Raw genomic sequence first — 19,843 nt, forward strand, 5'->3', positions numbered from 1 at the left:
TGAAAGCAGCAGAGCTTGACTGGTATTTAAATATGTCGGTAGAGTTTAAATATGCAAAGTGTTACACAGCACCAGGATGCTTGGAGAATATTTTTACTAAGGAAAAATCTTTGTATAGAAAGAGCAGAAAGCCAGCTTGGTGTAGTGGGTGTCTGTTGTGGGAAGAGGAAAGGGAAGGCAAATGTAAGCACTTGGGTATGAAAAATCAAATGCATCATTCTAGGATGGGGGGGACTTGCCTTGGTAGTAATATGTACAAAAAGGATCTAGATTCTAGGGGGTCTCAGTAGACCATACATTGAACATGAGTCAGCAGTGTGACTCAGTGGCTAAAAAGGCAAATGGGATTTGGGGCTGTATCAAATGGAGTAGTGTGTCCCAATCATGCAAGATGATGGTACTGCTTTACTCACTTAGAATACTGTGTTCAGTTTTGAACCAAGATGGATGAGGAAAGATCACAGGAGCTTCGTCCATTTAGCCTGGAGAGATGACTAAGAGGTATTATGATAGCCATGTGTACATACTTGAAGGACTGTCATAAAGGATGGAGCAGAATTGCTTTCTGTTGCCCCAGAGGGTTGACCAGAACCAATAGGTTGAAATTAATTCAAAAGAATTTTTGGCTAAACATACAGATCGACAGAGCTGTTCCTCAGTGGAACAGGCTTCCACAGGTGGTGGATTTTCCTCTTTTGGAAGTTTTAAAGCAGAGGCTAGACAGAAATACTCATTCTGTGAACTTAGGCAGATTGTAAATGGGTTGGGCAGAAGAGATTGTATCTGAGCTTGGCTCTTGAGGCCCTTTCTTGCAAGCCCAGGGAAATGCTGATTGCCACTTTGGGATCAGAAAGTGAATTTCTTCCAGGCCAGACTAGCTAGTGATTCTGGCATCATCTGGACATGGAATTGGGGTCACTATAGGTGGGCAGGTAGTTGTGAATTTCCTGCATTCTGCAGGAGGGTTGGACTAGATGACCTGAATACCCCTTCCAACTCTATGATCCAATGACTATATAATAAGCCAGGGCTTAACTAAATCATATAAGCTCTGTACAGTAGAGGTCTTGTGTGGCCATTCTGCTAGTCATCACCAGAACAGTTACACACACACAAACACCACACTCCTGTTAAATTTCTAACATTGCCCCTATTTATTGAACACTTTTGTTGATTATCTCATGCTCATCCACTGTAACCTGCCACCCCCCCTTAAGCCTTCACAGAATCAGCATCTGATGGAGAGACTGATTCTGTGAAGGCTCAAGGGGGTGGCAGGTTACAGTGGGTGAGCAATAAGGTTTGAGTGTCCTGCATAGTGCAGGGGGTTGGACTAAATGACCCATGAGGTCCCTTCCAACTCCTTATTATTCTATGATTCTGTGATATTTGATCATTTTCCCAGCATAAGCTAAGCTTGCCTGCTGCAGTATCCTGCTAGTGGAGTCCTCCCTGCTCCCATTTTTGCACACTAAATGAAATGTCTGAAAATATAGAATTGCTGCACAACTGTACAAAGCCAACATTTATTAAGGTAACACACCCAACTTCCATACAAAAGACCCAAACATGAACAAAAATAGAAACATAAACATCAGGACACAGAGAAGCAATGGTGATATCAGCTCCCGAGATTAAAGTTCTAGGTTCCTTGATTCCCAGTGCACTCAAGCCCATTTTGAGATTGAAAGTTAGAGCAGGGTAAGAACAGGTGTTTCTACTTCTGCTGTCACAAAGTCATCTTGATCCAAGATAGCAGCAAATTCTTCCATTTCTCTTCTAAAACACTGCTGCTTCTCTCTGAAGTGGACTTGCTCTTCCTCCACCTGCTTCCAAGTCATCTTTGCAGTCTACGGGGAAAACAAAAAATGCAGTTAAAGTAAAATGGGCTTTCACTGTTAGTGACTACAAATTCATTTTGCTAGCCTGCTGCCAAAGGGCAATTAATTAAATTCTTGCCAAATAAATCTCCCTTCAGGAAGGAGGTATTGTAGTTATATCAAAGTAGCTAGTTTAATTCTGAAGATTGGAAATCCCATCAGATGGAAAGATAAAGGCTGACACAAGATCTCTAGTATGCTTGAATGGAAATTTAGACTAGCCAGGGGAAGGAATAAAATAGTTTTAATTTTACTTGGATATGCTCTTTCTGCTCTTTAGCCATTCTGCAGAACAGCTCCAGGTGAGCATTAAGTTTCTCAGTCAAAACCTGAAAAGAAAGCAATACTAGAAGTGAAACCGGGATCCTGAAGCACACCAAGTTTATAAATATATTTTTGGAATATATTTAGAATATAGTTTAGAAATAGTTTAGAAATACCATAGTAAATAAAATAAACATTACATTTATTCCAGCTTAATTTTTGTGTGTGTGAGGCAGAGCTCAGTTCTTCTGGTGCATAGGAATGTCTGTCTCATCAGCTAAATTTCATCATATCAATATTACTGCTTTGGAAGGATGCCCTGTGCATCTGAGGTAAGCTGTGACTAATCAAATCTTATTCTGGAAATCTTATTCTGCTTTTAGTCTTCAAGTTGCTACTGGATTTAGTTTTCTACGAGAGACGAATGTAGCTACTCCTGTGGAATGAAGAGCAGCAATGACATTTTAAGCCAGGTTCTGTTCCATGCAAGTTTGACGGGTTCAATATATAGCTTCTCAGTTACATGAGAGCTAATAATGATTTGCAGAACATTTATCGGCAGGAAGAAACAAGGTATGCACATGTGTAACTTTATGCTATACATCAGTGATGGAAAGGAAAGCAGGTACAGACTTACCATCATCTCAGCCTGTTTTTCCTTTGTCGTCTCTTCCTTTTCCAAAAGCGTGTCACCTGCATTAGACACACAACTGTTTCATGTAGTTCCAAGATGCATAACAGCCATACATTTCAGGTCTATTGACTGGTATCGTTGAACAATCCTTGGCTGGTGTTTTAACTCACTGCAAAATAGTTCTAGACATTTCCTTTGTTCCTTCCACCTGCTCTGAAGACTAGCCCCTCTTTTATCAGAGCAGCCACCTTTAAAGAGTTTATTTAAAACAGTTACAAACCCATCTTTCTCCCAGGCAGTTGAGAAGTGTGTAGAAAGGGAAGAGGCAATGGACAGAATGTAGAAGCCTGTTGTACAATCCTGGGAGCCCAGAACTGGCTGTCCTGAACAGTTACCTGAGAGACAGTTGCACATTTCCAGAACAAACATGCAGCATTTCTGAAACTGCTTCAGCTCCTGGTTTTCCTTTTGTAGACACACACACTGCTCCTTCAACTCCTTTGCAGTGCCCTGAAAGCACAAAGACCAACCCTCAGCTGCCCGTGATTTGCTAAGCATACAAAGAACTCCCTTCAGCTAGAGAAGGAACTGCACAATTTATACCTTGCCTTTCTCTGCAATGAAGGCCTAGAGGGCCTGCACCATTAACTCATTGCTCCAATTTACTCTCACAACAATGCTGTGTGGTGGGTTCAGTTGAAGTCACAACTGGCCCTTGGTCACACAGCGAGTTGCCATGGCAGAGGCAAGATTCATACCTGATCTCCCTGACAGTCTAGCAACTACAACATACCAGGACAACAGAGTCAACTTTTCCATCAAAGCTTAAGAACACATATAGAAATCTTTCGCAAACCATTAACTATATTTGAACAAAAACAATGTTGGAAGCCTGTGCAAGCTGGTAGTGCATTCATCTCATTTTACACCTTTGAAACAGTCAGCTCCCTTGGCCTCTTGTGCTCCAGTATCTCCTCCTCCTCCTCCTCCACACAATATAACCCCTTCCCACACATTGGATAACTCATTTGTCATCAACATAATTTGGCTCCTACTGAACCCCCTTGTAAAAGAGTTACCTTTTGAAGAACCATCTGATATAAAACGCTCTTTAGGGAATCTAATTGGATAATTCTGTACTACCAAGTTGAGCCTGGGCTATTATTTCATTGAGCACATGTAGAACCAAAACCTGCTTGTATTTCCCAATATTCCTCTAGGTTGGGGTGGTGAGAAGCTTCCAATACCATACATGCCATCTTATGCTAACCAGAGTCAAGGAGACTCCCTACCTCTGTCCTTTCCAACTTAGCCAATATTTCACTTCTGGCAGCCTCCAAGATCTTATTCTTGCTCTTGAGCTCTGCTTCCCGCTTGTATCTGCTTGCCGGGCTACAGAATTAAACATATCACAAATGCATCACAGAGGACAGGCTCTCGGTACAACATTCAGACTGATATTTCCAGCAGATAAGGGATGTCTCAACATGTCACATTTTTATCCCACCCTTCCTGCATGAGGGTCAGATCAGTATCCATTTTAGAGGCTTAACCACTATTTACTGCTCATGAAGCTTCAAGCGTGTATCAACAGCAGACATATTATCCAAATGGTCTGCACCGCCAGAGGTCTATATGTGATCTCTAATGTAACAGGGTTTAGCATCTGGTTTGGGGTTAGCTTTAATACTATGATGTTTGTAAAGGAGTGTATTTTCCTAATTAAGACTGTATTTTAATACGTGCCATATTAATACAGCCATATTAAGTGGAGGAAGAGGAGAAATGGATGCACAAAACAGGTACTCACCATTGTACAGTTGCTTTCTTAGGGGGTGGTGGTACTATCTTCGTCACCCTTAACAGGAGTAGGATATTAATATTGTATGAGGATTAACAAAAAACAAAGCCAGCTATTCCATTCTAAACATGGCTGCTTATTTCATGCATTTCCCCCACTGGGTTCTGCGAGGAGCTCAAACTCTTGTTCTCATTTTATCCTTGCAGCAGCCTGAAAGGAACCGGTCTAGAGTTACCCAGCAAGGTTCTGCAGCACAGGGCCACTTTGCAGACGGAACTTAGTCCAGCACTCTTAACCACGATACCACATTGTCTGATATTTCAGGATTATTGAAAATAAAAAGGCCCCAGCACACCTCGAGACATTTAATCAAATCTAACATTTCAAGGCTCAATGCTGTAACAGTGTCGATAGACATAATCTTCCACTTTACCCTTGAGTTGCCCCTTTGAAGGCAATATTTTCTGGAGCCTTTGCTCCAAACACAAAAGCACGATCTCTGCGGGGCTCTAGGTTGGCAGTTCTGTTGAGATATCTTTTTGAAGGAAGTAATGGCTGTCGCTCTGCAAATAAGGCACAGAAAGAAAAGTGAATTTCACACGTGAGGCTTTCTAGAAGTCCTTGCAGAAACATGAGCCTGGAGGGGAGACTGAGAGGACCCTGAGAGCATGCTGCAGTGATCAAATTGGGACAAGGTTTAGAAGCACCAGTCAACAAATGGAAAAGGCAGGACTCAGTAACTGTTTGAATGAAAGGAAGATGGACTACAGGGGTAGTCAACCTGTGGTCCTCCAGATGTCCATGGACTACAGTTCCCATGAGCCCCTGCCAGCAAATGCTGGCAGGGGCTCATGGGAATTGTAGTCCATGGACATCTGCAGGACCACAGGTTGACTACCCCTGGACTAAAGCATCATAAGAACTCCAAAACTGCACGTTGAGGGGAAATGAACAAAGCAGAGCCAACAGAGAAAGAAACAGATAAAAAATGAGGATGGGCAACATTCCGGAGTCTGTTTTTTGTGAGACATAGTTTGAGATCACTTCCATGATCAAACAGCAGGCAAAATTAGCTAACAAACAAAAAAAACCCTCAGGAGAGGAAATATATTGGGAAACCCCCAACCCTGGAGTTTTCCCTTTGTTTCCTATTTTCCGTTTGCTACAACTACTTGGATAATTCCTATTTTGCAACGGCAAAGCACCTTCCAGTTCTTCTTTCTAGTTCACTGACTCTACTTCCCAGCATCACATTTGTTTTCAGCTTCTCCTCCATCCTTCCAAGTACTTGCATTTTCTTGCCTCAGAGATCCCCTAATCCCCCCTTCATTCTGTTAGTTCGTGCAAGTCCATTGCCTCTGGTGTGTTCTGCCATCTTCTGCCTCCATTCGTCATCCCAGAGGAACATCACACTTGAAATGCAGCTCAAGACCCGGTTTTCCTTTTATTCTTCCGCCTTTGTTTGTTCCCCTGTTCCCTACTTTTCTCAGAATTAGGAGTTTGCAACTAGAGGTTTTTGTTAAGTGTTCCATTAAAAAAATATATTTTATGGTCTGCTCCTAGCCTGAAGAATGTTTATCAATGGCATTTTAAGCAGTTCTATTTTTTGTGCTGGTATGTCCTAGGTTGCTTTGATTGGCTGCTTTTATTGACATGGCTTATCGGTTTTAAGGTGGATGATTTGTTCTGCTTGCTTTTAGTGCTTGTTTCATTTTTCTTTATTGTTGTCAGTTACTTCAAGCAAGTCTGAAGCAGCCTGCAGCCCGGCACCCAAACAACCAGCACCTGGCTCTTATCCCTATATAAAACACATTATTTCTGTAGCAGTTAAAAGATACCCCCAATGTTTATTATTAAGTTATTTACTGAATTTATTGTCCACCTTTCTCACTGAGACTCAAAGTAGCTCACACAGTGCAAACTGGCAACAGTCCATATGGAGAGACATGAGCACTGTCATGTAATGTAATTATATGAGCACATATCATACAATGAATATGAGGAAAGATTGAATGAGTAATGCCCTATAGAATATTGCTTTTGATGCTGAAAAGTTCTATCTGGTTTTCAAATTAATTTTGCACTTTGTTTAAATCCCAAACGAAGCAAAAATCTGCCCACTGGATCTCACCAAACAGGAGACATACTTGTCACCAGTAATGCTATCAGGAAAGGATGCCAGGTTGGTCAATGTCCCCTTGGACTCGGGTTCACCTTTCCTTGTGCAGCTTAGCTTGTATGCTCAGGGTTCTATTAGCTAACTTTTCCAATGGGCATCAACAAAGTACAGTGGATTAAGAGTCCAATATCAAAAGGGAGCGTGGAAGCCTTTTTGAATCGTTGACTTGTTTAAGAGGTATTGGGATAACTTGCATGTCATCAATCTACACAGCTCTGTGGGAATTCCTTTTGATTTAGTTCAAACAAACATGAGGACAACACTACTCTGTATCAGCTACAGGAAAACCAAGATGTGATTTCACTGGGTACAGTGGTCAAATTCACAGCATTTTAATCTATTTGCATCATTTAAACTCTGCTTTTCTGTCTACTGGGAACCCAGAAGAGCCCTTATTGCCCTACTTTTCTCCATCCTATCCTCACAATTCTGTAAGGTCGACGAGGCTAGGGGCTCATGTTCACCCAGTGAGTTTCCATGGTAGCAGGGTGGGGGGAGGGATTCCGATCTGGGTCTCCCTGAGCTACCACTACCTCTGGGTTTGATTCCACGCTCCCCCACATGCAACCAGCTGGGTGACCCTGGGCTCGCCACGGCACTGATAAAACTGTTCTGACCGAGCAGTGATATCAGGGCTCTCTCAGCCTCACCCACCCCACAGGGTGTCTGTTGTGGGGAGAGGAAAGGTGAATGTGAGTCACTCTGAGACTCCTTCCGGTAGAGAAAAGCTCTTCTTTTTCCTCACTCAAGGCAAACAGCTGCGTGATCCTCTCTAAGAGAATCGTGACTCCCTCAGCTATTCAGCTAAATCCATGAAGAAGTCGTGTAAAGAAAAGGGCTTGCAAGGCAGGAAAGAGTGCTACACCACAGAAGTACAGTAATGATCGTAACAGGTTAACAGACCTTCAGGCACATGGATGAATTTGGGATCATGGAAACTGAAGACCGGAATCCTTGATTTCTCACAGCACATGTTTAAAGCCTAAAAGGAAGGAAAGAAGGGAGGACTGCAACAGCCATTATAGGTCATGAAACACACAGAGAATTGAAGGAGGCTACTTCAGGGTGGGGTAGGGTGGTGGAAGAGGAAAGGAACTACACTTCGCCCCCTTCACCGCAGGTGCCTTCCCATCGGACTCCCGGCAGTCCCCCTTCCCGCCAGCGAAGGGAAGGGCTTTTAAAGGCAGGGGTTCCAACAAGGGGACCAAACCAACCACGCCGCCCCAGTGCCTCTGGCACCCAAAGGGGAAGAAGCCCGGGACAGTCTCACTCACGCGCCTCGCCCGCCCCCGAGCAGCAGCTGCGCAGTCGTTTCCCGCCGCAGTTTAAAACAGACACGCCCCCACGACCTCCCCTCAATCAGCCGCGGAAGTAGCTTCGTGCGCATGCGGTAAATATTCCCCGGCCGTCCTCCCCCAACGCACATGCGTCAGACTGGCAGAGTAGCGCACGCGCAGGATTGAAAAGCGAAGCCGGTCGGCTGGGACCGGGCGAAGTTTGGTTCCACTCCGGAATGGAAAGTCTGAATTCGGGGGTCCGGGATGATGTTAGGAGGTGGCCGGAAAAATGCGCAGTGGCTCCCGGGGAATCCCCCTCGGCTCAGGCGGGTCCCTTGGCGGAGGGAGAGGGAGTGTGGTTTGTAGCGCTGGCTGAGGAAGGCGGTCTCTTGTTCTCGCCCGGGAATGTGCTAGTTTTGTGGCTCTGTTTTATTGCACGGATCGTTGTAGGTCTTATACGGTTCTTGTTGCTTCGTCTACCGTATTGCAGTTTGCTTTGAACCTCCCGGTGGAGATAGACCAAGTAAGTTTAATAAGGTTTAAAGGTAAAGGTATCCCCTGTGCAAGCACCGGGTCATGTCTGACCCTTGGGGTGACGCCCTCCAGCGTTTTCATGGCAGACTCAATACGGGGTGGTTTGCCAGTGCCTTCCCCAGTCATTACCGTTTACCCCCCAGCAAGCTGGGTACTCATTTTACCGACCTCGGAAGGATGGAAGGCTGAGTCAACCTTGAGCCGGCTGCTGGGATCGAACTCCCAGCCTCATGAACAGAGCTTTCAGACTCCATGTCTACTGCCTTACCACTCTGCGCCACAAGAGGCTCTATGTTATGGTTTACTCTCATGTTAAAAGGTGGGCAGTGGGATGTTGACTCCCCCCCTGGACATTGCCATTTCTTGTTTGATAGCTCACATTGCTAACTTCATTTAAAAATAGTGTTCAGCTGAAGAAAAATCCATTAGTAGAACTTCTGTTTGTCATGCTGCCTGGGGCACCAAAGAAGCAGTAGTTTACCACACTACTAACTACATCCACAGTGTAGACCTGCAGAACTCTTCTTGGTGCTTGGGGGCCTATTGGGTCCTGGCCAGTGGATGGACTGCTTTGCAACCCTCTGCAATTATTTTGCTAAGCACTTTGTGGATAAAATCTCTCATGTCTGTTTAGACTTGGACTCCACCTTAGCAGCAGCAGGGTTGGATGCATGATCTTCCAGGGAGAAAGGGAGATGTAGACTTTTCTAGCCCAGTCATTGGCCCTGGTTCCAGGGCTACCTCCAGTAGGCTGGCCATAAAAAAGGCCTAAGCTAAGAATACCTTGTCTTATGCTATATTATTGTAAGGTTATTCACATGTTTATAGACTGTTTTATGTATTGTTCTTTCTTATGTAAACCACCCTGAGCCTCCGGGGAGGGTGGTATATAAATATAATAAATAAATAAAATAAAATGTGTACGTGACACAGATTTCTGGAACATTTGACCAAGAAAAGCATGTGTATTCATGTTTTTTTTAAATGCATTAATTCAGACACCCACAAAGGAATTGCATGATTTCTTTTTCTTTCCCTTGCTAATTATAGCAATTAATGACATCATTTGTGACAAAAAGAACATTTCATTGTTTCAGTTATCAAGGCTCTCCATAAACCCTTTGGGATCCCCTTCTCTCATTTTTCAGTTTGTAGCCCCCTTCAAATGTGCCAGGGGGCCATATTGCATTGTGGAGAATGGGTGCTCTTTTGTTTTTTAATAATCAGCAGGATTTAAAAAAAAATGAATAACAGTAACAGGTAAACTCCCAAACTGAAGACTCACCATTTTAGTCATATATTACACTGTCCTCCCAAGATCTGATGGGGGGGGGGGGGAAGGTAGGCACACCTTGGTGCCTTGATGACCGTTTATGCACTGGGACCTTCACTGCCCCACCCCTCTGTCAGGAGCACAGAACAGGGGTGCATGAGGTACACCAGGCCAAATGCTCCCCCGTGTGGGTGCAGGAAGAGGTGGGGCAACCTGCCACAACTAAAACTCCAGCCTGCAGCCCGGCATGAAATCTCCAGTGCATAAATGGTTGATGCAAGGCATGGAGCTAACCCTTTTGAACACACAGATCAGCTGTATGATAGTCAGATTTCTGGTGTATTACGATGAGTATTGTGCTGTCCAGGGTTGTTTGGCAGAGGTCTTTCATGTAACTTACTATGATTGTTGTATCTGGAGTTGCCAGGCACTGGATTCAAGATCTGATACATGTAAAACAGACCCTCTTACCACTAGGCCCTTCTCCAGAAGCCATGCTTTGTGCCAAGACTGTCTGCAGGAGCGAGATACAAGGGTGTGATCCAAGTAGTTGTGTTTTCAGTTATATTTTCTTGCAAGTGTATGGGCCTGATGAGTGATGCAAGGCTTTATGTTGTGGCTCTCATAGGCTCATGAACCATGTGACCATTTATTTTGAATGACTTACTTAAAATGGAAGGTGTGTATGATTGTACCCCAGTTGCTCTTTTGTACTAGGCACTTCAGAGTTCTGCTTCCATTTTCTTCTGCAACTAAAGTGACAGCTGAAAACCAGCTTTAAATTTAACTCCAGTTCTCCTGGTTTTCTTGCTAATCCCACACCAAGCAAAATTGCTTTGTTGGTTGTGTGTTGCACATCTTTAATCTGAATTTAATGTTAAAGATGATATTAAGGAAAGAGGCTTAATGATAATGTTCCTGCAGGGTAACCATGGCAGACTTCCAGTATCGTGAACAATGTAAGAAGACAGAGTCGTGCAGGATTTGGATTAATTTTCAGTGCATAGGGAATCTTTCCTCTCTTGCTTAAAATCTGTTTTTGCAGAGGATTTTAGGCAAGAGGCAAGATTATATTCTATGGTCCTGACTGATTTTACCAGGCTGCTGCAAGGAATGCTGTGGTGGTATCCTTGCACCTTTAGGAAGAGAACTATATGAATGCTAAGTGGCATTTCCTTGGTCACTTCATATAGAGCAGGGGTTCCCAAAGTGGGCAGTATGCTCCCCCTGGGGGTGGGTAGAATGATTGGGCAGGGGAGAGGCGCTGAGGACACTTGAAGCAGTAGTAGGGCAGCAGTCTGGCTCTGCCTGCTAAGTCTGCATTTTCCTAGGCAAGGTGGCTTGCCATTGCCTGTCTCTGGGTAATAGCGACTCTGGACTTTCGTGGTGGTCTCCCATTCCAGTGCTGATCAGGACCAACCCTGCTTAACTTTCTGAAGAAAATGGCAGCTTCAGAAGATGCTTGCTCCTGGCCGTTGCTTGTCTGTCTCTCCCTCCTTCCCGCCATCTGTCTTTCTCCCCAATAAGGACCCAAAGTGGGTTTTACAAAAGACTTATATGTTTTTCCATAATAAAATATGAAGAAGAGAAGAAGAGTTGGCTCTTATATGCCGCTTTCCTATACCCGAAGGAGTCTCAAAGCAGCTTACATTCGCCTTCCCTTTCCTCTCCCCACAACAGACATCCTGTGAAGTGGGTGAGGCTGAGAGAGCCCTGATATCACTGCTTGGTCAGAACAGTCAGTGCCGTGGTGAGCCCAAGGTCACCCAGCTGGCTGCATGTGGGGGAGCGCAGAATCGAACCTGCCATGCCAGATTAGAAGTCCGCACTCCTAACCACTACACTAAACTGGCTCTCAACACTGAATTTGCAGTAGACCTACCACAGGAAACAGATATGTGTTCATAAGTGTGTGTGTGCCCTGGGAGCCAAGGGGGGCACAGCCCCCCCAAAAATGGGAACCACGGATATAAAGGATGGAGCAGAGTTGCCTTCTGTCACCTAAGAGGATTGGACCAAAACCAATGGGTTGAAATTAATTCAAAATAATTTTTGGCTAAACATCTGGAAGACGTTCTTGACAGAGTAGTTCCTTATTGGAACAGGTTTCTTCTGGAGGTAATGGGTTCTCCTTTGGAAATTTTCTAACCAGAGGCTAGATAGCCATTGACAGAAATGCTGATTCTGGGAATTTAGGCAGCATTTGAGTGGGTTGGCAGAAAGGATTGTGTTGACGCTTGGCTCTTGTGGCCCTTTCTTACATGCCCAGGGAAATGCCACTGTGAGGTTGAAAGGTGAATTTTTTCCAGGCTAGACTGGCCAGGGATTCTGTTTTTTTAATTATTTTTTTGAGGGAGTCATAATCTGGGCATTGTGGTGGGGTCTCTGTGGGCGGGTAGGTAGTTGTGAGTTCTGCATTCTTCAGGGGGTTGAGCTAAATGACCCTGGAGGTCCCTTCCAACTCTATGATTCAATAATAAAGAATGTAAATAATGGCATTCATTGTGACAGCAGGAAGCATTGGACCAGTTTATGAAACATGGTGTTTATTATGCTGGGATAACAGTTTAACAGGATGGTGTAAAAGTATGGTGCTGGGGAAGGGAGAGGTGATGTAATATGGTAGGAGGGGAAAATTAAATTGCAGAGTTCCATAAATATGCGTTCTTAAAACATATTTTGTACAGCATTGAATGAAATGTGTTGTGCGAGAACTAGTGGCTAAAGCAAAGTATGCACTACCCATGTCAGAAAGTGAGATGACTTGTTCTCTCCAGAAAAGAAAAAAACAAACAAAAACTGCACTGAACATTAAACACACTGACAATGGGAAAAAAGAATAAGAAGTAGCCTGTCTCTACATGCAGGGTCGCTTCTGATCTGGAGATAAATTCCATTTCAAGGGTGAGCCGGACGGCAGCATTATTTTAAAAGACCACAGGGTAAGTCCTCTTGGTTCTAAGATGTCCAGGCTCATTAAAAAAAACATTTTGATATAATTCTCTGAAGGAGATTGCATGACAGATGGTAAAAACTGATTTGATTAATAAAAGAACTTTTTGTGCCGTTGACAAGGATCAGTCTGTCAGTAGCACAGTGACTCACCGCACCAATTGCTAGTTAATACAGTATTTCCCTCCTGTCTTTAAATATCTACCACAAGTCATCATTCATTCCCCCAGTCATTCCGCCTCCATTGAATTGCCAGGAAAACAAATTGTACCAGAGGGGAATGACAAACAACCGTTGCTTAAGATTCTGCCGGTATAGTTTAGAATATGGCACTGACTCCTGGGAGGTCAAACACCTACGGCTGCATTGACATATCGTTTTAGTCCCCATCAGATTTGCTGGCTTTGCAAAAGTATGTCCTTTTCACTGCTGTAACAATACGGTTTGTTCTCTGTTCAGGAAAGAGCAAGGACAGCTTTGCACTCTGTGCAAAAGCGCATTTGTTTTCCTTGCTCCCCAAACGGTGTTTGTTTTGTCTCAGGTTTCAGCTTCAGTATCCTGAGTTTTGTACACCCGAGCGTTTGATCCAGACATCGGGCATATCTGGTTTGCTGTTTGGCAAAACAACTGGACCCTCTCCCCCTATTCCTAACCGAGCTTTCCTCAGACAGCTGTTTTGATGGGACACTAATGCAGGTGTATCAAAGACAGTCTGTCTCAGATCCAGCTTCAGGGTGTCTCGCTTGGCATTCAGTTGACCTCTCTCAGTTGAACAGCTAGAATCGGAGATGTCTAAATGGCTCGGACAAGAACTAGCTGACTCCACAGGTTTAACGCTTGGCTCCAAGTCACTGAGGGTGGTCTCACTGGAGACATTCCGAACACTGAAAGAGCTGCCAGTAGAATAGAGGCATCTGTGAAGTTCGTACATCTCAGCTTCTGGCAGATCACTGGTTTCTGAAGTATAATCTGATTTGTGTGGATCAGTGTTGCTTGAACAGTGAGATTTATTAAGCAGTCCATCATCTATTGTGCTGGTAGACTGAAGAGGATCCCACATCTTTGGGATGTACTTTTGACAGCTGCAGTCTCCGCACAGCCCATTTCTATGACTTTTTGAATGAGTTCCTGAGTTACTGCCAGGTTTGTAAGGAGAAGATGTTTGCAAGGCAGGCCATGGACAGAGAGCTGCATGGTGTTCTTCTGGCTGCTCTGGCTTCTGCTTGTCCCTTTCAAAGGAGGGCTGGAGGTGCATTCTGGGGCCCCTACTCTCTTGGAGCTGGATGTCATCAGACAGGACAGATGGCCGGTTAGATAACTTGCTTGTGGATGTGCTGTTATCAAAGCTGTCACTAAGCTTCCTGGCCAGTGGTTGGAGCTCATATTGCTCGTTGACACAATTGGATTCTTCACCTTTTTGCAGTCGGTTCTGCTTCCCACTCCCCCCACAAGCAAATGTCCTTCTGGAACTGGAGTCATCAGAATAGTCCTTGGGAGCGTGAGCACAAGGCCAAAGGATCTGACCACAGTTTTTCTCTGGACCAAAGAAGCAGCACAGAGACTGGAAGAAGAAGCTTGCGAATCCACAGCTGACACACTTGATCATCATCAGGAAAATGCCCAGCTTCCTATACGCCAGCACAGTGGCAGGCAACATGATGATGCCTGCTGCAAACAGAGCAGAGGCCCCTATGACGGTGGCACAGCTCATCTGTTTCAAGGAGAAGGCCACGCGATTCAGGCGATCTGAATGAGGACACAAGTGGTAGGAAATGCAGTAGTTCACTGTGAAGTCTATGGAAAGACCCACTGCTGCTGAAACAAAGAGGGACTCCACAGCACTGAGTGGCCATTCCAGAAGGACCAGAAGCCCAACAGTAACCAAAACAGTGCCTGTGATGGCTATAATGGAGAAGATGCTAAGGAGGACATTCCAGGTAGTGAGCAACAGAACCACAAAAGACACAGCTATGGACAAACCCATCATGACCATCGTCTCTGTGTCAACACTGTGCTGGAGGTTATAAAGTTCCAGTTTACTAGTGAACCAGCCATTCTGAAGCCCCATAGGGGCTGCCTGAATCTCCTCTTTTACCCAGAGGCCAATTTCATCATAGAAACGTTTGGCCTCGCTGTAGTTGAAGCTGTAGTGGTAAATAGTTTGAAACTGTAATACCAAAGCAACTAAATTTCCTTGTTCATCAAATCTGAGACCGAGGTCATAAGTTTCATCCTCACCTCTGTTTTGTTCCATTATCATCATCTTGATACAATGAAGGAAGACGTCTCTTCCATATGGGAAGAAGTGATTACAGCAGAAGTTGAAGCTATGATCCCGCTTAGAGCACTGGCGGCTGTCCATCCAGCGGTGAAATTCCTCCATGAAACAAACAGAGGGCTTTTGTTCTGGGTCATAGTAGTAGAAAGTCTGATTCTTCACTTTTTGGCAAAAGTCCAACAGCCACCTTTGTGCGTCAGGACTGTTGACTGTAAATGTTGCATCCATCACTAGTGTGCCATTGCTTTTGGGATTCAAATGATCCCCATTGTCTATAGGGAGTACGCCCCATACAATAGTGATTGGCATGTGTAGGTCTTCTCCTTGTTCCAGTCTTTCAAACATGAATTCATTGCAATATTCAGCATCGTATCTCTCAAATGGGTGACTCAACCGGAATACCTGTACAGATGACATCTCAAGAGTGGGAAGTTTTAGTCTAGGGTTGAGACAAGAAATATAAGCCCCACCTATAGCCAAGGCAGCAAACCAGCATATCCAGATATAACGAAATTTTATGACCCCACAAGGAAGCACTTTCTCAAATAATAGCTTGGAGGTTTCGCACCAGGTATTCTGGAGTCTCCTGAAGATGTGATGGAAAGACAGAATGACACTCTTATGCCCACTGTTATCCCAGTAATCTTCTGGCTTATAAATGCAGTTCCTTGCTATGTATCGTTCATACAGCACAACCGATGAAGGAAACCATGTCAGCATGAATACCAAGTTCACCAAGACAGAAGTGCCCATGTAGATGGCAAAGCAGCGGATGGCAGTGATGTTGCTCAGGTAGCTAGTGTAGAAAGCAGCACCAGTTGTCAAGGAAGAAACCATAATGAGATAGCCAAAGTGGTGCATGGTTAGTCTTACCCACTGCAGAAGCCCTGCAGATGGATTTTGGCTCTTGCTAAGGTTCCAGAGGTCAAAGAAGACAAAGGTGTGGTTGGCACAAATACTACTCAGAATAACAATTGCTGTTAGGTTTATAAAAGGGAAGTAGGCAAATCTAAAGGCCACCTTGTACAAGAAATAGGAAACCATCAAGGTACCAAAGACAATCATTAACATAATCAAGGTAATAAAGATTGAGCGTAAATAAAAGAACATGCATAGAAATATGGCTAGAATTGCCAGGACTGGATACACAGTATCTACTAAAAGGTAGTGCTGGAATAATTTCTGTTTAAGGCCCAGATCCATTCCGGTGATGGATGTGTAATTATCAAACAAATCCCACGATTCAAGGTTGTTCAGGTAGATCCCCATCATAGAGTCTCCCTTCATGGTAGGCAAAAACAGCAGGCTGTATTTCAGGGTTGGCACTTGATATCCCACTGTCTGCGGGCTGAGAAAATCTCGGTCAACTAAGAAATGAAGCAACTGGTAAACAGAAGGGAAGCGAGTGCATTTCTCTGGGACTTTGGAACACTGCACATGTTTCTCTCTTTCTGTCTTGGGTCCAATGCATGAAGGCATAAGGATGCCCTTGTGATAGTCAGGAGCACAAGAACGAAGGAGGGTGAGGGTCTGGGACACATCAGTGTGGGTAATCTCTAAGCAAGATGACCGGTTATACAAGACAGCAATATAGTTTCCAAGAGACCAACTGGGACAGCACTCATTGGATTCAGAACGTTGACAGAGGTTCCCAAACTGAGCATGAGAGCGGATCTGGAAAATGGACAAAAATAAAAGCATTAATTAGGCCTGCTCAAGGACTTTGTACCCATCTGCTTTACCCTTTGATTACTATCTTTATCCTTTGACAGTAGGCTCATTACATGGGTATATATAGTGCTATAAGAATCCTTTCCTCTGTCAAAATGCAGTAATGGTGTAATGCAAAATGGAGTAATGGTGGGATTGGCAAGCAGCCCTGAGGATGACCTTGCTTGTTCTGGAGCCAATAGTAAGGATTGGTGGAAATGGGGTGATGCTGCTTCTATATACAAAGGCCTGCTGTTGTTTCCATATTACTGCAGTCCTACTGAGCAATAGTTTTCCCTGGATAATAACTCAGTGAAACTCAAGAGCTTGTGTACTGGACCAAATAAAGATCTCATCAGTTATAGTTCTTTGTAACTGTAAGCACTGTTGGGTCATAGATGTTTTCAAATTAAGATTTTGCCCAATGAACTGAGCCTAACTCAGTTTTTGCCCAATGAACTGAAATGTTTTGCTACTTCAACTAGAGACACTGTTTGGCTCTTTAATGGCATTGTTGTGTGTGTGTTTTATTATATTCCCTTTTTCAATTTGTACTTTTGTCAGTCTTGCATTTCTGGTTGCAGATGAATCGTGTGCTTACTTTAGTGTCAGTGAAGTATGTTGTATCAGTGCAGGATGCAGAATCCTAATGCATATGGATTTCTATAAAACAATAACAGGATTATTTCTCTGATACCTCGGAGTGTCAGCTTGAAATGAAGTCATCCAGGGAACTAACTGTACAGATTCTCTCCAGATGTACTAACCTTGTCCTGTTCCATCTGACACATGGATTGTATTGCTTGCAAATTCCATAAGCTCCCAGCAGTTGTGGACATAAATACCAGCTGAGAATAGCTCTTCCCTGTAGGCAGAACAACAGTGTACATACAGTTAAGGAAGAGCAGAGCAATCTGACAAACTGTTTGGAATAATCAATGTATTTTGAAGGTGAAAAAGGAGCACTAGAGAGAGCCTGTCTTGTCCTTCTATAATATCCTTTGAGAATCCCCCAAAGAAAGCCCCGTAAAATCATTTAAACTGACCAAAATAATACACAACATTGTGCATCCTTTTTGAAAATAGGTCACTGGATGACTAAATATGTCCTTGTCCGTTTGCTATCATTCACCTGCAGTCCCTTGAGCCTTTCTGGGCCCTGATAGTAAAAAGAATAGTTCTATAGAAAGCAAAAAGTCCCAAACAAAACCAGATTGCTTTCCAAACAATAAAGGCTGGAGGAACGAGGCTGCTCTGTTGGACAGGTCAATTACATTTTGAATATTACTATTGATATTAGCTGTTTAACATTCCACTAATAAAATTGGGCTGAAGGCTGATACAATTCAGCAAATGTTGCCATATGGAGGGCTAATGAGTATATGAGTCCTTCCTGATGCATAGTTTCCATGCTTGCACTGGTGCTTGAGGCTCCCCAAGAAGCACTTTGCATAACAGCCACAAGTCGACATTACAATGCATGTCACTGCCATTTAAGTGTAACAGATAATTACTAGAGCATCTCTCAGAAATAAAGGAAACCCCTATCATGGTCCACTGAAGTTAGCAAGAGTCTGCTGCAGAGCGTGTGGACAGTCACCATTAATACCTCCAAATGAGAAGTGCAGCCGGCATTTAGATGCCAAGTAGGTTAAATGTAAGAAAAAACCCACTGATTTCAGTGATTGTCTGCAGAATGCTTTGCTGTCAATCAGAAGAAGTAAAAACAAACGCTGACTTGAGTCTCATCCTTCTAAGCCCAGTGACTTCAATGGATTTACGGGGCTGTAACTCTGCTTAGGATGGTACTGTTATTTAAACAACCATCTATGGCCTCCTGTAAAATAGATTGATTTAAAAATCTGCCTGGTTTGGATCTGTGTTGAATGAACTAGTTTTTTGATGATAGAGGATAAGAAGGATCTTTAAGACTGGCTACTCAGTCCCTTCTTCCTTACCCTCTAATTTCATTCTATTGTAAAGCCCTGGTTTCTAGGGGTTCCTATTCGTAAAATAGGAAACAATCCATGTATGTACTTATAATACCAACTGAAGATATTGTTAGATATGTATAAGGGGAAAGATATTGTGGCTACACTGTATTAAGTAAACTTCCCTCGTTCTGTTCTTATTATGCAGTTGAGGCCTAATCTGAAACATCATTTACCGGGAGGGCCGCAGAAGAAACCTTCCTTTTCATAGTCTGGCTCCACCATTCTCCTTATCCTGGCTTCTCGTTCACCTCGAATGAACTTCTGCCCTCTGTTCATATTCATGTCCCTGTAGCTAATGAAAGAAAACAGTGTCCTTTATGCAGCTCTGCTGAGTGACACCATTACCCAGCTCATAGGTAGGAAATAGGTTTTGCCTCTTTCTTTCCAGGTCCATGGTAGTATGGTGGTTGGACTAGGATCTGGGGAAATCCTGTCTGAATTCCCACTCTATCATGGCAGCTTGGGCCAGTCAGTCACTTTTACTTAGCTTAACGTACGTCACAGTGTTGTTGTAAGGAAAAATTAGAAACCAGCAGAACAATGTAAACTATTCGGGATCTCCATTGGGGAGAAAGATATACAGTATTTGCTGGCGTATACCTTTCCCCCCTGAAAAACATGCCTCCAAGTGGGGGGGTCGTCTTATACGCCAGGTGCACTTCAGTTGGGATAGACATAGCTGCCCATAGAGGCCCATAGTACTGTAATGTAATGTAACAAACTCTATATTTTGAGTGGAAATGTTGGGGGGTCATCTTATACGCCCAGTCACCTTATATGCCGGCAAATACGGTAAATGAAGTGAATTAATTTAATAAAATTATTTTATGTGTTACCACGGCCTCCCTCTTACCGCCTTTTCTGTTGTTGCAATCCACAACATTTAAAATTGGTACAAGAAAAATAAATGGGCCATTGGTCTAGATCAATTATATTGTCTACTAGAATTTTCCCATGTTGGACAGCTGGATTTGGCTGCATCACTATGCACTTGTGTGATATTATACTGGACTCAGATGGAGTACGTTTTGCATCTGATTATCTGTTTCACAATCTCACTGCAGAAA

The 19,843-nt window shown here is 43.7% G+C and overlaps 2 protein-coding genes across 3 annotated transcripts in view; both read right to left on the reverse strand.

The window, feature by feature from the left end:
* Positions 1-1,498: 1,498 nt before the first annotated feature.
* KNSTRN (kinetochore localized astrin (SPAG5) binding protein) lies at positions 1,499-8,060 on the reverse strand. Its single transcript, XM_077322897.1, has 9 exons — positions 7,973-8,060; positions 7,662-7,740; positions 5,013-5,142; positions 4,589-4,636; positions 4,071-4,170; positions 3,174-3,288; positions 2,782-2,837; positions 2,135-2,209; positions 1,499-1,850 (listed from the first exon to the last, which is right to left on the reverse strand). Exons 2-9 carry the CDS (start codon positions 7,729-7,731, stop codon positions 1,692-1,694), a joined length of 753 nt encoding a protein of 250 aa, XP_077179012.1. The 5' UTR covers positions 7,732-7,740; positions 7,973-8,060; the 3' UTR covers positions 1,499-1,691.
* Positions 8,061-12,644: 4,584 nt separating this feature from the next.
* Positions 12,645-19,843, reverse strand: part of DISP2 (dispatched RND transporter family member 2) — a 43,093-nt gene continuing 35,894 nt past the window's right edge. For both annotated transcript variants that reach the window (XM_077322905.1, XM_077322904.1), the window contains 3 exons: positions 18,950-19,068; positions 17,550-17,647; positions 12,645-16,746 (listed from right to left, as the gene is read on the reverse strand). In XM_077322905.1, the coding sequence (XP_077179020.1) occupies positions 13,345-16,746; positions 17,550-17,647; positions 18,950-19,068 (3,619 nt within the window). In that variant the 3' untranslated portion in view covers positions 12,645-13,344. The remainder of the gene's footprint in view (positions 16,747-17,549; positions 17,648-18,949; positions 19,069-19,843) is intronic.

Source organism: Paroedura picta, chromosome 2 (assembly GCF_049243985.1).
Source record: "Paroedura picta isolate Pp20150507F chromosome 2, Ppicta_v3.0, whole genome shotgun sequence".
Classification (NCBI taxonomy): domain Eukaryota; kingdom Metazoa; phylum Chordata; class Lepidosauria; order Squamata; family Gekkonidae; genus Paroedura; species Paroedura picta.

What these genes read in the sequence shown, in the direction of transcription:
- KNSTRN (XM_077322897.1), bottom strand. Translation starts at nt 7,731, where the DNA reads ATGTGCTGTGAGAAATCAAGGATTCCGGTCTTCAGTTTCCATGATCCC. An exon ending in AAGAAAGCAACTGTACAATG is followed by an intron (nt 4,171 to 4,588) that starts GTGAGTACCTGT and finishes TTAATTCTGTAG; the next exon opens with CCCGGCAAGCAGATACAAGC. An exon ending in AATGTGCAACTGTCTCTCAG is followed by an intron (nt 2,838 to 3,173) that starts GTAACTGTTCAG and finishes TGTCTAATGCAG; the next exon opens with GTGACACGCTTTTGGAAAAG.